The 15,459-nt window shown below is 34.7% G+C and overlaps 1 protein-coding gene across 5 annotated transcripts in view; it reads left to right on the top strand.

Annotated features, from left to right (window-relative positions):
• The window catches only part of TBC1D32 (TBC1 domain family member 32), a 90,891-nt gene extending 75,638 nt beyond the window's left edge, over positions 1-15,253 (top strand). For 3 of the 5 annotated variants that reach the window (XM_069805140.1, XM_069805139.1, XM_069805142.1), the window contains 6 exons: positions 3,933-4,002; positions 4,735-4,850; positions 5,815-5,969; positions 7,148-7,288; positions 9,108-9,296; positions 12,578-15,253. In XM_069805140.1, the coding sequence (XP_069661241.1) occupies positions 3,933-4,002; positions 4,735-4,850; positions 5,815-5,969; positions 7,148-7,288; positions 9,108-9,296; positions 12,578-12,697 (791 nt within the window). In that variant the 3' untranslated portion in view covers positions 12,698-15,253. Of the gene's footprint in view, positions 1-80; positions 220-3,932; positions 4,003-4,734; positions 4,851-5,814; positions 5,970-7,147; positions 7,289-9,107; positions 9,297-12,577 lie in introns of those variants that run through there. The other 2 variants (XM_069805141.1, XM_069805144.1) reach the window with 2 other exon arrangements.
• Positions 15,254-15,459: the final 206 nt, after the last annotated feature.

The following is a 15,459-nucleotide window of genomic DNA, read 5'->3' as shown; positions in this document are numbered from 1 at the left end:
AATAAATAAGGAAAGAGCATAAATAATAAATAAGGAAAGAGCTTGTTTGTAAGCCAAAGTTAATCCTCACCTCTCCCTAGGATCCCCTGATTTGCGTCTGGAACTATCCAGGATGCACAGGATTGCTTCTCTTTAAAGATGAAGACTAGACAGACAATGGCAGTGAAGCATGCCTTACCTAGGAATCCCAGATTTAGGCTAACTGAACCAGGTGGGACAAGTTGCTCAGTGAGCCCTCTTTGCCACCTTTGCCCTGCTCCCGACCCTCACTGCTTCCCCACTCAAGCAGCAGAGTCCTAATTCTCTCTTTTTGGTTCTTTGTGGAACACTGAAAAAGAAATACTTCTTTCTTGTAGAAAAAGATAATATTCTACAATTTTTCACGTGTAGTGTACTTTGTTGTTGTTGTTTAAAGTTATCACTGATAATTAATAGTTTACAGTCCTTGGTGTTTCAAAGGAAGCATTTTCTCTTTTGAATGAACAAGATTGTGTTAAATAGTGGATTTAAAAAAAAGATTTGAGAGCAGGCATACCAATGTTTCTTATGATTAGCTTATCTGAAGTGTGTATGTTAGACTGTTAATATGAACAGCAGTTGCATGGCTAAAAAAAGTATATCATCTATACTTAAAAATGGTCCATACTTACTGCTGTGGGGTTTTTAATGCATTTTACAATGAGATGAGAGATAAAGTCAACTTTCTATTATGGGGGTTTTTTTAATTGTAAATCAGCTTCTAGAGAATTCTGATATCCTTCAAGTCTCTAGTTTAATTTTGGCTTAATTTCTATTTTACAGTGTTTCACATTTTTAAAGAAAGAAGTGTAAAATACCTGTTCAACATAGAATTTTTTGGTTTATTAGATAAATGAAAAGCAAGCTGCCAAAGCATGTTGCTCATTCCATTTAATAATAGCCACAGTGCTCTATCATGTTGTTATCTAATTCACAGTTCAGAGAGGTGTTCTGTCCTTTGTTTGAGGATAAACAGCATTCTTATTTAGAAAATTGATCTGTCGATGCCTTTTGTTATGAAACCCATTGTGTTTCAAGACAGTTATATCAGGTGTATTGATGAATATCTGTCAAATGAGTTTTGTAGAAAATTAAATTCAGTGTATTAAATCAGAGGTATAAGCATCATTACAATAGTACAATCACAACATACTCCTGCAAGCTTACTAGTCAACTTTTTGTCCATGGATTGCAATATGCAATATGAGATATTGAAATATATTCCACTTAATAACAATTTTCTAAGCTTAATAGAACATTTATGGTTTCTAGGTCCAGTTTTTAATCAGTGGGAAGTTGTCCTTTGTGTATTCTTAATTACTTTATAGTTTTCTAAGGCCTAGTCTTCTCAGTGTATTAAATGGTAAACAAAATGGAAAATCAAAACTTTTGACCCAGGACAAAGAACCACAGTTTGTGTGTTCCCATTGTGAGTTGTGGATTGGCAGCAACTTGACTGCCTAGTATGCGGAGCTATGATTATATCAAATACACTGGTGTACTTGCCAGTTTTTGCCTTGATGAGGTACTGTGTAATATAGAATTATTATTCAATCCAAACTCTGTTAATTTTATCTTCTTTCACAATACAGGGGAAAATATCAAAAGGAAAACTGATAAGGAGAAAACTCTTTTCAGCAACTAAGAAATTGTTATAACAGAGAAGAAAAGGCAATGAGAATCAATGAAATCAGTCATGTTCTTTTAATGTTAATGGGAAATAAGCATTCAGTCCTTGCTGTAAACTGTTACAGAATGGAAACTGGGGTCAGATTGTGGGTTATGATACAGCTCTTCCTCATTACACCCTTGCTGGACTGGGATACCAGTTCCTGCATTGCCACCCACAGGAGGATCCACCTCAAAATGGGCGCAGGGCTTCTGTGTGGCTTAGAGGTTGTTACACTGCTTGCCTCTCTCCTGCCATTAAATATGGGCAGGACTGAATTAACCATCAGTCGTAGCCCACTCATTCAAATTCCCCCTGGTTTCTAGGATATAAGTACGCCTCTTGCCTTCACAGTTGCACACAGAAACCTGAAAATGAATTGACTTAGTATGGTAATTGCAGCCTGAGTAAACAAGTAACTTGGAGGAAGAACTGTAAAAAGATATGAACTGTGTCACTCATCTCTGTGGGGTTTTAACTGAAATGCCCTGTGATTTTTATATGTATTCCTCCAAATATTGTGTTGCTGGTATGCCATGCAGAAGATATTTGAACTTCTGTTCTTTGGGTAAAAAAACCTCTCTGATGTGAGTTTGCTATTTCAATCCCATCAGATTATTGAATAAATTTGTTTTACTCAAAGACCAGTTGATTTTTCTTATGTATAAATGTATTTGTCAAAATACAGGGTTAATTTCTCATGACCCTAACACTTAGATCATTATCCAGAATTGAAAACAACTAAAACTTGTGGGTTGAGATAGGAATAGTTTAAGAATTGAAATAAAATAATAATAATAATGATAATAGCAGCAATGAAAGGGAAGATAACAGAAAGAGAGGGAAATATAACCCAAGAAAGACAAGTGATGCACAATGCAATTGCTCACCACCCACTGACTGATGCTCAGCCAGTCCCTGAGCAGCGATCTGCACCTCCCAGCCAGGTCCCCCCAGTTTATATACTGGGCATGATGTCCCATGGTCTGGAATACCCCTTTGGCCAGTTTGGGTCAGCTGTCCTGGCTGTGTCCCCTCCCAACTCCTTGTGCCCCTCCAGCCTTCTCGCTGGCTGGGCATGAGAAGCTGAAAAACCCTTGACTTAGTCTAAACACTACTTAGCAACAACTGAAAACATCAGTGTGTTATCAACATTATCCTCATCCTAAATCCAAAATATAACATTATAGCAGCTACTAGGAAGAAAATTAACTCTGTCCCAGCTGAAACCAGGACACCAGGGAATCCTTCAGTTTGATTTCTCTATGTGTCTGAGAAGGACATAGAAAAAATACATATTAAGTTACTGTGTGTCTGTTTAATCAGATTTTTACATTTATCACTTACATGAATATATCTTAACTTCTGCTGCCATATCTGTTACTTACATTTTTAACACATTATGTCTGTTGTTAGGGTTTTTTTATTTATTTGTTTCATTTGTTATTGTTTTTTAAGTAGCACTTTGAAAGAATTATATTATTAAAGTCTTAAACCCTCAGCTTTGTAACACGTGATATTATTGGACTGTAATTTTTTTCCTGAGGTATAGTTATCTTAGATGATATATGTTCATGAGAGAAACAATGCCCCATTTTTAATTGCATTTAGAATTTAAAATTTTGAGGAAAATATTACAATAGAGGTTGCTTTAATTCATGATTTATTAATTTATTTGTCTAACTTGGATTTTTAATTTAAACAAATGCAGAAAATGGGATATATATTACTGTGTGAAAGAACAATGCGCAGAAATACAGGATTTTTTAGATCCATCAGTTATAAAGTTTCTTTTCTGTGATTCGTATCAAAATAGAATTTTTGTTAAGAAAGTTGGTTTTACAGCTAGGAGACTTTAAGGCCACTGGAATGGAAGAAAGTAGATCAGAAAATGCTGCTTTGTCTGATTTCTTGGCCAGAAAGGACAAAGCTCTACTAAGAAATGGGACTGAAAAAGATACTGTTTGTTTACATCATGCTGTAAAGCTACTGATAACCATACTAACAGCGAAGATTTCCTTATAAAGAAGGTGATTTTAATAAAAAAAAAAACAAAAACAAAACAACAAACTGTACACAAAGAATGCAGGTTCCTGACGCATCCTTTGCAAACACTGCTAAACTTATTTCAAATAAGAAACAGTTCTCCAGATTTGGTATTCATACATAAAAGAAGCTTTACATTACTATTCAGTTAAAATCATATTTGTCATAATACTTTATTATATTTTTTCTTTTGTTTTAGCCATGGATGCAGATGTGAAGAGTGAAAGCCTTTCATCTGTGCAGCAGCTTGGTGTTGAAATGACAGTCAGGTACATGGTATTAAAATATTTCTCTAGTGTATTTCTAGGATTTGTTTGATTTTCATGGAGTGACTTTAATGATATTTAATCCATCAACTCAATGCTTTGTACTGTTTAAATCTAAAGATCGTCTTTAAGAAAATTAATTCTAACTTTGAAAATGAAAAAGGTATTAGTACATAATTAAATTATCTTTACAGATTATATAGGTTATTATCCTTTATTGTTGTAAAGGCTAATTGTAACTTGTTAGTGAGATTTACCATAAAATCACATTATCCTGATTTATGTGTCTTTTTTTTCCTCACATTACTTCTCTAAATGGTTCTGTTTAGCTAAGCTTAGTTATATGCCATTTAAACAACATTTTATTTGGCTGGTAATTTTCAGAGCCACGGTGAAGGAAAAGCTAATGCATCTGTACCTCTACAGATTGTTATCTTTAGCATTAATATTTGAATTCTGATGCTAATAATTACACATACAATATACTTTGATGGAATTCTAAATAAGATACATGAAGAAAATGTGTCGTCTCTGTTAGAGTACTTGGTCCTTACCACCACGGTCTCTAAAACTGAACTAAAAGGAATTTAGGTGAGGAATTGTAACACTGAGTAGCAGATGTTTGGTGTGTTATGACAGCTTAACTTTCACAGGCCTATTAAATATGAGCTCTTGCTTTTTAGGAATTAAATATTTAACCTTTAAACAGTTTTGGCTTTTAACTTTTTGTGCTAGATATGGAAAATTCCTAAACTTGCTAAAAGACCATGCTGAAAATGGGCTGTGCTTTGTGTTAATGAACTGTGAGAAATTTCTGAAAAAACAGCAAAGAACTGTGGTATCCTCGCTTTGTATCCTTCCTTGGTGGCATAAATTATATTGCCTAAAAATGCCAGTGGAATTTGAACTCTCAGTTTGGGCTTTTGATGGTGGTGTAAATGTGTAAAACATACTGAAAGAAAAAAAAAAAAGCAGCACTTTTACTTTGAAATTTTGGTAATTTAAAATGCACACCCCACACACTCAAGAAAATCTTCACCCTTTTGTTCCCATACTTTGTTAAAATTGTAAGTCTCATTCATTTTTGTCATAAACTATCTTGGAGTAGGATCACATCTTTCTGTATGTGATAAAGAGTCTGCAGCAATGCACCTTTGAGCGTTAATGAGCATTGGTGGTACTCCCACAATACCAACATTGTTAATGGTATTGCCCATGTAATGATATGTGGCTGTAGTCTGATCAACAGGAGTTTTGACTTCTGACTCTTTTAAATCTACTGTGGAACTTTTTTTAAAAATAAAACAGATAGCCCTTTCCAACAAGCTTTGCTATATTCTTCAGGTGTTAGACTTACATGTCACTATTGAAATACACTTCAGGTATATTAGTCAGAATATGCTTAATCTCTTTTTTAAAGCTTTTCTTTTACCTCGTTTTTTTCCCATAATCTTCATAACTCCTATTTTCCTCCTCTGCCATTCTCCTTTCTGGTATTATAAGCACGCTTGTTTTGGTGTGGGGTTTTTTTGCATTTACTTGGTTTTTGTTTACTTTTGTTGATTTGGCTTGACTACTTATGGACTGGGAAAAAAGTAGTGTATAGGGAAAATAGCTTAAACCGTTTCTCTTAATTCAGTTTGAAAGGTAGTCGTGCCTCAAGAAGCTGCCTTCTGTGCAGCTATATTCCCCTTGTGTCATCTCTAACAAACCAGCTCTTGCCTCTGTGAATGGGCCCGGGGAGGAGGAGGAGGGCTGCAGTTCCTGCAGGGCAGCGAGGAGATCTCGGCCGAGTTCCTTAACCTTTTCACGCAGGCTGCTTGAGGGAGCACTATGCTGGCTACGACTGGTTTGCATCTTCTATCTTCCTCATAATGTCAGGGGACGGGGAGAAGACACTGATGTTTCTTCAGCGATTTTCACATCTTCTTGTTTCAGCATTTCTCTGGCCACCAAGACTGCATAAATCCGTAAGGATTTAAAAACTGTTTCTTTCTAACTGAATACATGACCCTGAAGAATACTCTCGGAAAAATATAGATTTGACATTTGCTCAAATGGTTGTTTAAAAGTAGTGGGATAACAGGTGGGCTGATAGTAAAGGCAATGTTATTGAATTTTAAAGCTGGCAGTAGACTTTGTTAGTGGCATTAAATTCTGTATGAAGGCTGCGATACTGTTGAATGACCTTTTTTTTATTACTACAGTCAGTGTGCAAGTCCATCCTTTTGATTTTTTTAGTAAAACTATCAGTTTTAAAATTTACTAAATACACTAAAATGTATTTAGTGAATTTTAAAAATTATTACTGCCCAAATACTGAATGCTTGACAATTTTAAATTATTAGTATTCTCAATACCTAAATGATTTCTTTTTCATAATGTACCTTGAAAACACAAAGACAAAATTCAATAATTAACCTATTTGCATAACTACCAGAATGTAAACTAAAATAAAATGTCAAAACATGAATGAGGAATTACCCCGCCAGTGGATTGTGATGCTGCCTACTGCAGGAAGGAGGAAAATTCCAAAGGATGTACCTTGGCCTTCTAGCATCAAGCCAAGGATTCATTACCTAGAAACCAGGCACTGATATCCAGAACTTGCCATACTGATAAAACCTCTGTTCCTCCTTTTGCTGCACAAAATAGTGAAATTCTACCAGCCATGCATACTGCAAAGAAATGTGCACACAGAAAACAACTTTAAATACCATAGAAGTTCTGTTCTATCCATCAGTAGATGGGGAAAAACACAATCCAACAGAAAGTAGTCTTTTTTCCCTTCTGTTCTTTTGTTTAAAATACAACAGTTTCTCCATCCCTGCTTTGACAAAGCTTACATGCAATAAAGAACTAGATTGCTAATGTAAATGAATAGTCAGGATCTATTTAATAACAGTTTCTAACTTTTAATTGTCTTTAGTTTAATAACTACATGTTTTTCCTGATGGTAGGTAGCACCAGCTTCTTTGTTTATTCTAGTTCCTGTCTCTAAAATAACTGGGATGACTTATATAAAAATATACACGTTTACTTGTAAGATATTGTTCTCAGCAAGGTATTTTAAAATAATACTTTTTTGTAGTCTGTAATCCTTTTCCTCAATTTTGTTGTTGTTGATGATGTTATTGTTGTTAATCAGATGCATCTGCCTATTACCACAGTGGAATCTGGCATCCATCCAGTCTATTTTTGCAGTGCTCACCACATTGAAATGTTGCTGAAAGCTGAGTTGCCACTTGTCTTTTCAGCCTTCCACATGTCTGGTTTCACTCCATCCCAGGTAACTGATGAAAACATATCAAAATATCATCAACTTTTTGACTGAAATCCACAAAATCAAGGACATTCAGGAACTACTGTGGTTTTTCTATACAGCACTTGTGTGGTGGTTATGAAACTTGGGGGTAAGAGATAGTATAGAATGCACAGTGACTTAAAGCATCTGAAAACAGAAAGCAACTGACTTTGGTAGAATAATGACAGTGTACTGCAGCTGATGACCTTCCATTATATGTTCATGCAGAAAACTCAAAAATAATATATACTAAAACTTCAGATTTATCATTAAATAAAATACCTTATTCCCTGGATTTTCTAAATTTTCCATAGGAGGGAAATGAGTAATTTAATACAGGTACATAATAGGAAGCAGTTCAGGTGATACTAGAGCAAAATTAATTTTATATGAGCTACCATAACTATTACAATCAGAGAACACACTATTCTTCTATATTAAAGAGATGTTACTAAAGAAGAATATTTACCCATAATGTTAGCTTTCATTTTATCTACTTACTACAATTCTTTGGTAATATGGAATGCTATGTTTGGAGCATTACTTGTGAAGACTACAGTCATGATGAAGCGTAAACAGCTTCATGCAATAATAGGTTAGATTGCCAATGCAAAGGACCTCTCACCACAGTAAGAAAGCTTATTGCTGTTCCAAGGCAAGAAATACATTTTTCATCTTATGCCTTCAAAATTCCTTTTTGCCACAAGATTTGCAGCTTAAGAGACTTCTTAATGGGGCCAGATGCCAGTGTGGTACAGATACTGCTTAAAACAGTCAGCTTGGTCTTTGAGGAGAGGAGATAGGAGTGAGGTGCTTATAATAAGCTTCCCATTTTGGCATGGGAAAACACACGGGGACAGTTGCTCCTTCCTCAACTATTCTTGCATGAGTTATACAGTATGCTTTTTTTTATTGTTTGCACTCAGTTAATAATAGACTAGTTATTGTTCTAAAACGCTGAAAGATTTTTTGTTTGGGGATTTTTTTTTAATTTTTTTTTATTTAATGTGTTACTGAAATGCCACTGGTGGGTGCCACTGTGTCTTCTGTGTGATTTTTGCAATTCTACTGCAGGATTAAAACCAAACAAACCCTGAACTGGGAAAACAACTCTGATGTATTAAGTGCTTGTGTGCATCAATAAATACCTGAAAACAGATTTAATGCCAGAGTATGGCTGCTGTCATCTATTTAGAATCTTGGTACTTCTGCTGCTGCATATTTTTAAACACTTTAAGGACTGATTAGCAGAAGATTTGTGGTCTAGAATTAAATGGAATCTGCTGTACACATCTTAATACATTGTAATTTAGAACTAGAAAAAGGAGTCACTATGTGTGTTCCATACCCACTTCATTAAAAGAAAACGTGTCATAGGGAAGGGCCTAACTAACATTCATTTGTAAGGCAAAGAACTACTTTAAAATCCCTGTTCAACACACCTTCATCACCCTCATTACCCTTCAGGCCATATTTTAAAAAAATCTTGAAAAAAATCACCTTCGCTTTCATTGGACTTTGAGGTTTATGTCTCAACCTCAGGATTTGCCAGAATATACTCAGATAAGTGAGATGCATGGATGCAGGGTGTTAATGTTTAGCAGAACTTACTGAAAGTCTATTCAGAGTCTGTGATTTAAAAAATGGTGATTCTTGGCTGCTTTTGTACTTTACCCCTTTTATTTTCATAAGTAGGGTAATGTTGTAGGAGAAAGGATCTGTAGTATAGAAAAGACATAAAGCTGATCAATTATGACTGAATGTCTACAGCAATTTAATTATATATCATTTCATTCTCATCTAGATTTGTCTGCAATGGATAACTCAGTGTTTCTGGAATTACATGGACTGGAGCGAGATCTGTCATTACATTGCTATATGTATTTTCCTTGGTCCTGATTATCAAATATATATGTGTATTTCTGTGTTCAGACACCTACAGCAAGACATCCTGAAGCACACCGAAGACCAAGATCTCCAGGTTTTTCTTAAAGTAAGTGTTTCTTTTTTAATTTTTCAATTGCTGAAGGGAAGCAAACCTCTTGATACTGAAGATAGGTATGTTACTTAATCCGAAGCTCTTACTGAATTTCACTTACTGATTTTAAGTGAGTGAAATAATACTTTAATTTTATTTACTTCCTGGCAGGAAATTGTGGTATAGGATTTTCCAGAGAATAGCTTTCCTGCATTTTGTCCCAATCAGTTCCCTTTGTAAGCAAAGTAAATAGCCACATTAAGTCATGAGGGCATTTGATTCAGTTCTATGTGGCTTCAATCTCATTAAACTAGATGTTCTCCAGAAAGGTGGGTTTACACGGTGGTCTCCTACTGAAGTTTGAAGAGATGTGGCACAAAGCTCAGTAAGCTGTTATTTTGAACAGAGGTCAATTACTGTACAACCACCAGCCTGACAATTTCACATTCTTTGCCATATTATAAAGTACATTTGGTTATTGGATTCTTTTTGCAGGGTACTGCTTAGCTATAGATGTAGTCACAAATAGATAAAAATATTTGACTCTTCTTCCCTGAGATGTTTCTGGTTTTTTCTCTGGTCTTTTTTTTTTTTTCCCCTCCAGTCAAAATTCTTTTGAGAGCTATATATCTGCATCTTAGTCTGTCCAACGACAATAGTTTTCTGACTAGTTTGCATCCAAGTTAGATATTCTTAAATATGAATAATATGTCAGCTCAGTCATTTTCCTTGAAAATGTTTGGTACACAGTCTAATGAGTGAATTGTTTTGTTTGACCTGGTTTTGGTCAATGTAGCTTACAAACTACTTCATCTTGATGGGACAGTTTATGTAAATTATAAGAAAAGAGAATTTGTATGTTGTCACCTACAGTATAAACAGGCTAAAAATTTGACGCGGTACTGCTAAATTAATGAGAAATACTGTATATTAATGCACTACTGGAGTATTTACAATTCATTGAGTGACTACTGCAGATAAAGAGGAGTTAATACCATACTTGAACTGTACTCTTGGTTTTGATAGCTCTTAATTCATCTAAAGAAAAAAAAATATTCTGTCATTGTATTCATTCAATTTCAGCTATCTTATGGGCTTCATATGAGGGAGGTTACTTGGGTTTAATACTTAAGGCATTAGTCATCTGCCCTTTTATTGAAATAACCAAATTCAGTTTCAAGTTTAGCCTGTTTCTCAGCACAACATTCACAAATTTGGATTACTCTAGTGGAGCAATTCTCTTAAGTGGAAGTAGAAACTATTCTGAGAACATAATCAAAGTTAAGAAAAAAAAACAATACACCTACAACCTTTGAATACTAATTACATATTTTTTTAATGTAATGTCACATCTCGAACTTCATACTAGCAGTGGTCGTTTGCTATATGAACAAGTCCTGCTGCCTATTTTCCTTCCAAGAACCAATAGTACTTTCTATTTTTAAGCTTCTAAAATGCTTTATATCTGTAATGAAAAGATGATGATTTGATAGCAATACACCTTTGTTGCTATTATCTGGTAAGTAGTTCCAGCTAGCTATTAAAATTAAAAATATTTTCTTATAATATAAATATACTTTCATTTGCACATGAAAAAAGAAGTTGGAGAGACAACTTTGCTGTCAATTCAGATGACATTATGCCTAGCACTTCAAATAAGTAAAACATTCACCCTTTCAATGTGTCCTAGTGATAAAAAACAGATGACCACCTGTGAAAGAGATCATCTATTAGTCTATAATTTGCCTTCCCTCTGTGCAAAGACAAAAGTAGAAGTAACAAATTGTCCATGAACGTTTTTCCCTTTTTCTGGTTCTTTCTATTAGCTGAGATGGGTTACTAACGGTTACGATCCCTTTGAGATATCTTGAAGTTTCAGCATTAACTGAATTTTAAATTTATTGCTTGGTCTTTTATTAATCCTTTCATGGAAGGATGAATGTGCAGAGCTTTGTAATTTCCATATGTGAACTAAGAATACTGTAACCTGCCACCTCAGTAAACCTGTCTTGACTATCTTGGTTTCATTGGTTTCATTCGGATAAAATAGAGAAACTGGCGCTACAGGGTTTGTGACTTGTTGTAATAGCACGTGTAGGCCAGTAAGTAATTTAGCTACTCTTCACTTTATTTTCTGTAAGTATAGGCCATATTATTGACAACTAAGTTGCTGACTAATGCTTTAATACATGCACACATTTAATCAATATAGAATTTGACTGCTTAAAAAAAGAAAAAGAATTAAATACCTGCTACAGTTCTCTATTGGAGTCAGTTTTCTTTTCCACTGTAGTCACCCTTCTCACAGTGCAGAGCATGAAGAGCAGCTTGGAAGGTAAAATCATGCCTTTGCTTTCCCTGGTGAGTAGGGGAGGAGGAATATAAAGACCATCTTAAATTCCTGTTCAGATGCCAAAGTGCAACCTTCCAAGCCCGAGTGGATGTTCTCAGGAGAATTCTAGGTAGCAGAGATGCACAGTCAATACACCAGCAGATACAACATGTGTCTACACAGACTGTCTGGCTCCAGAGAGCTGCTTGTAGCACATGCTGCCAACAGTGGTAATACTCCTTAGTACGTGGTGGGCACACAAGTTGTTCCATTTCAAAGCAACAACACATTCACCCATTTTACCTAGACTGTTCTTCAGGACCCTGCTTTCTGCGGTGCATCCTCCCTCTCCCTCTAAAATAGTAGTCACGAGAAGGAACATGGCCTGTTGGCTTCTTTTTCCTGAGGGCACCTTCTTTTACTCCTAAGTTTTTGAATAGGTAAGGATTAATCGTTTGTGGTGATGCAGAAGTGTTTATTCTGTTTTTATTTAAGCACTTCATAAAGATCTTTCTTATTGATTTTAAAAACAAGTATCTGCTGTTACTCTCTTGGTTTTATTGAGAATCTAGTTTGATATAAAAGCCACATTAACAAACTTCTTGCATGCCATATGCCAGTACAGAAATCTTGAAAAAAATATTTTAGTACCTGGCTTTGCCTTCTTAAAGCTTGCTTTGTTTTCCTTAAAAATCTTTATATGGCATGTTCTCTAAAAATGAGATGAACACTGTCCACCTGAAAGATTTGTTACCAAGATTGTGATTAGAAAGAACTGTATGGAAGCAGTTATTACCAATTCTTTATTTCTAAATGAAATGTAATAAAGTGTGTGTATTTTAAACACCCAGGCTGTGACAAGCAGAACAAGATAAGCTATCTTTAGAAGCTTGGAATTCATTAAATTTGAGTTGTACATCTTTTTTTCCTAGCTAATACATGTTTTCTGTGTGTATTTGTGCAGGAAGAAGCACTCCATGGTTTTCAAGTGAGCAATTATTTAGAATACATGGAAAGCTTGGAGGCAATCTACAGACCTATGCTGCTGAAAGACATGAGGAGCATAAGAGTGCAGAATACATAGATGAAGCAAACACGCACTTTATTTTCTAGTTTTGGTTACATCTTTTAAAAGGATGATGATTGATTGATATGTCGGTCTCACCTAAAATAAGTCGTGCTGTGTAAATGTACATATTGTAAAATAAGTAAGGAAGGTTTTCAGAATATAGTTTTTGCAAAAGGACTTAATCTAAGTTTGATGACCTAAAATACCACATTTTTCCAGACAGGCTATATGCACAACCTCATTTTCCGTTAGCAGCTTCAGAACCCACTTGTAGGATGTGCTGAAATGTCTTCCTTAGAACATAAGTCTTCCTTATAAAGCCTTGAACCTGTTCCCAACTCATTGCATTATTGTCATCTCCTTGTAGCACAGTCCTAAAACCTGCGTATTTTGATAGGGTCTGACAAAGTGATTTTTCTTAGAAACAACTCCTAGTGTATATTCATATGCATGAAAAGTCAGCAAATGAAAAACAAATTCCCTCTATGCAGCTGTTCTGACTTTGTGGATAAAGTTGAGAAAATGGGGTGTTCAAACACATGCAATGAAAAAAGACTGATATTCCTGTCTTTTTTTATTTTAAATAAATAATTTTATGTCATAAAACATCTATTTGTAACATACAGTCTCTATCTGCATAAGTGAATGAGACGTCCTTGAGTGGCCTAGTTTTCATATCTCTGGAAAATGATCGTTTTTAAAGATTCTGGTTTCATTCAGACAGGAAAACTAATAAGAAGCTTCATCTGTGCTTGCCTTTCATCATCAATGAAAAGCAAGAATTAAGGCTGCTAGATATTTTCTAACACCAGTGCAGTGTAAGTAAAACGTCAACATTGTTGAAGTAAGTTGACTGAAATTCCCAATTTCAAGAGAAACATGGTTTTCTTGAGGAGTGCTGCATCCCATTTGCTGTAAGGATAGGTTTTAGGTAACAGTCAGCAGGCAGCTAAGGAAACATTCTAGGAGCTTTCTTTTCCATATTATATTATATCATTGTTAAATATCATTTTAAAAAAATCAATATATATTTGTGCACCAGTTAATAGTTGTTTTTTGAATCCAAATTTCAAAACACTGGACATGATGTTGAGTCAATAAATAATACTCAAGTAGATGACAACATCGTCCTAAAATGAATACTACAGTTAGCTTGTCAAAAATTAATAAATGCATTTCTATTTGATTGACATTATGGCTGATAAAATGATAGTTACTGGCAAGCAGGAGGCCTTCCCCCAGTTTTTGAAAGTAATCAAAGGATGTAAATGGCAAATGACAAGGTATTATCCTGTGGCCATTTAATATTTTTCATACAGTCAGTCAGATCTGCATCAAAATTTCCAAAAAAAGAAAATATGTAGAAATGTAACCTTTACAATGCCCCCATGAGGTTAGATGAAAAGTAGAGATTTATGATGATAGCCTAACTGCAGAAATTCATAGTCACATGGAAAGAAAAATCTGAAATTAGAACACTTATTAAAATTTGTTATACTAATGTCTTGAAATGGAAGAGTATCTTTTTATTAGGACATCTATTCTTTCTTAGGATTTCAGTTTCATTTCAGCCAAAGTAATAGTTGTACCACTTCAATTTAGAGTGACATGCCCTGTTCCTGCAGTTACCTTTAAAGAGATTTTTGGTCTTGATAATTATTTTGCATAGGAATTTGGTAAATTGCCCTGTGCATTGTAATACCAGACTCTTAGTACCTTGATGATTCCAATGACACTGCTGCTTTATCAAATGAAACAAGATTCAGCTTCTCTACCAAAAAATTACTTATCATCTGTATTCTTACAGGAAGAAGTCTTTATACTGTGAAGTGTAGGTAGCCAGCATAAATGGTCAAGTCCCTGCTGTAGCTAGTTTAGTAACTAAGCAGTATAAATTCCACAAATGCATCCTATGTATGTAGACAACATTACCAGATGATTTTACATAGTGAAAGTTAAGCATTGAGTAGTTCTTTATTTGGTTAAAGAAGTAGGGAAAATACTATGTTTTACCAACACCTGCAATAACATTTTCTCTACAGAATGTCTGGAATCTCAAAATATTTTTATTAGAATTTGTGATGCAATAAATGTTTTATAAGTCCAACAGAAACCACAAATGTTGAATTTAGACTTATCCAATATCATTGCCGCATTCCTGTGAGACAAATTAAGCATTACTGCAAAGTTCTTGAAAAACAACTTCACTAAATAAAATGAATGTGTGAGCACACACACAAATTCAAGTTATAAAATATGTTAGAAGCTGCAGTGAAATTTCTGTAATTATATGCAACCTAAGAGTGAACACTGACAAAGGTTTTACGACTAATTTCTGTCTTCCTGACTGTGCATTTCATAAGTTCATGGGTTTAGCTTTTTTTCCTGTCTAGAAAAAAAATGTTTTAAATATTTTTGGACTTTTGTGAACTGTGTTGGCTCACCTACATTAATAAAAGAGGCTGGCATGTATGAGGAAAGAATTATGACAACTGATGGAACCAAGTATTTGCCTGGCACCAGGGTCAAAGAATGCTAAGACTCCCATAAAGTCTGTTATTTTAACCTTAATAGCAGTGTCCTATTTTTAAAATAATGTTTTTGGCATATACCTCAAAATAACCAAGTGACAAACATCCAGATGGTGAATAGAACACTAATATATATGTGTTTCTAGAAATTCTATACATTTTCAAAGAGACTATAGTTTATTAAGCTACCAATTACGAAGTCATCAGTTCCTTTATCAGCAGCAGCACAGTTTTAATACAGCCAAC

This window comes from Haliaeetus albicilla, chromosome 17, assembly GCF_947461875.1.
Source record: "Haliaeetus albicilla chromosome 17, bHalAlb1.1, whole genome shotgun sequence".
NCBI lineage: Eukaryota > Metazoa > Chordata > Aves > Accipitriformes > Accipitridae > Haliaeetus > Haliaeetus albicilla.
The sequence above is the reverse complement of the archived record's forward strand: the minus strand, read 5'-3'. Positions and strand labels throughout refer to the sequence as shown.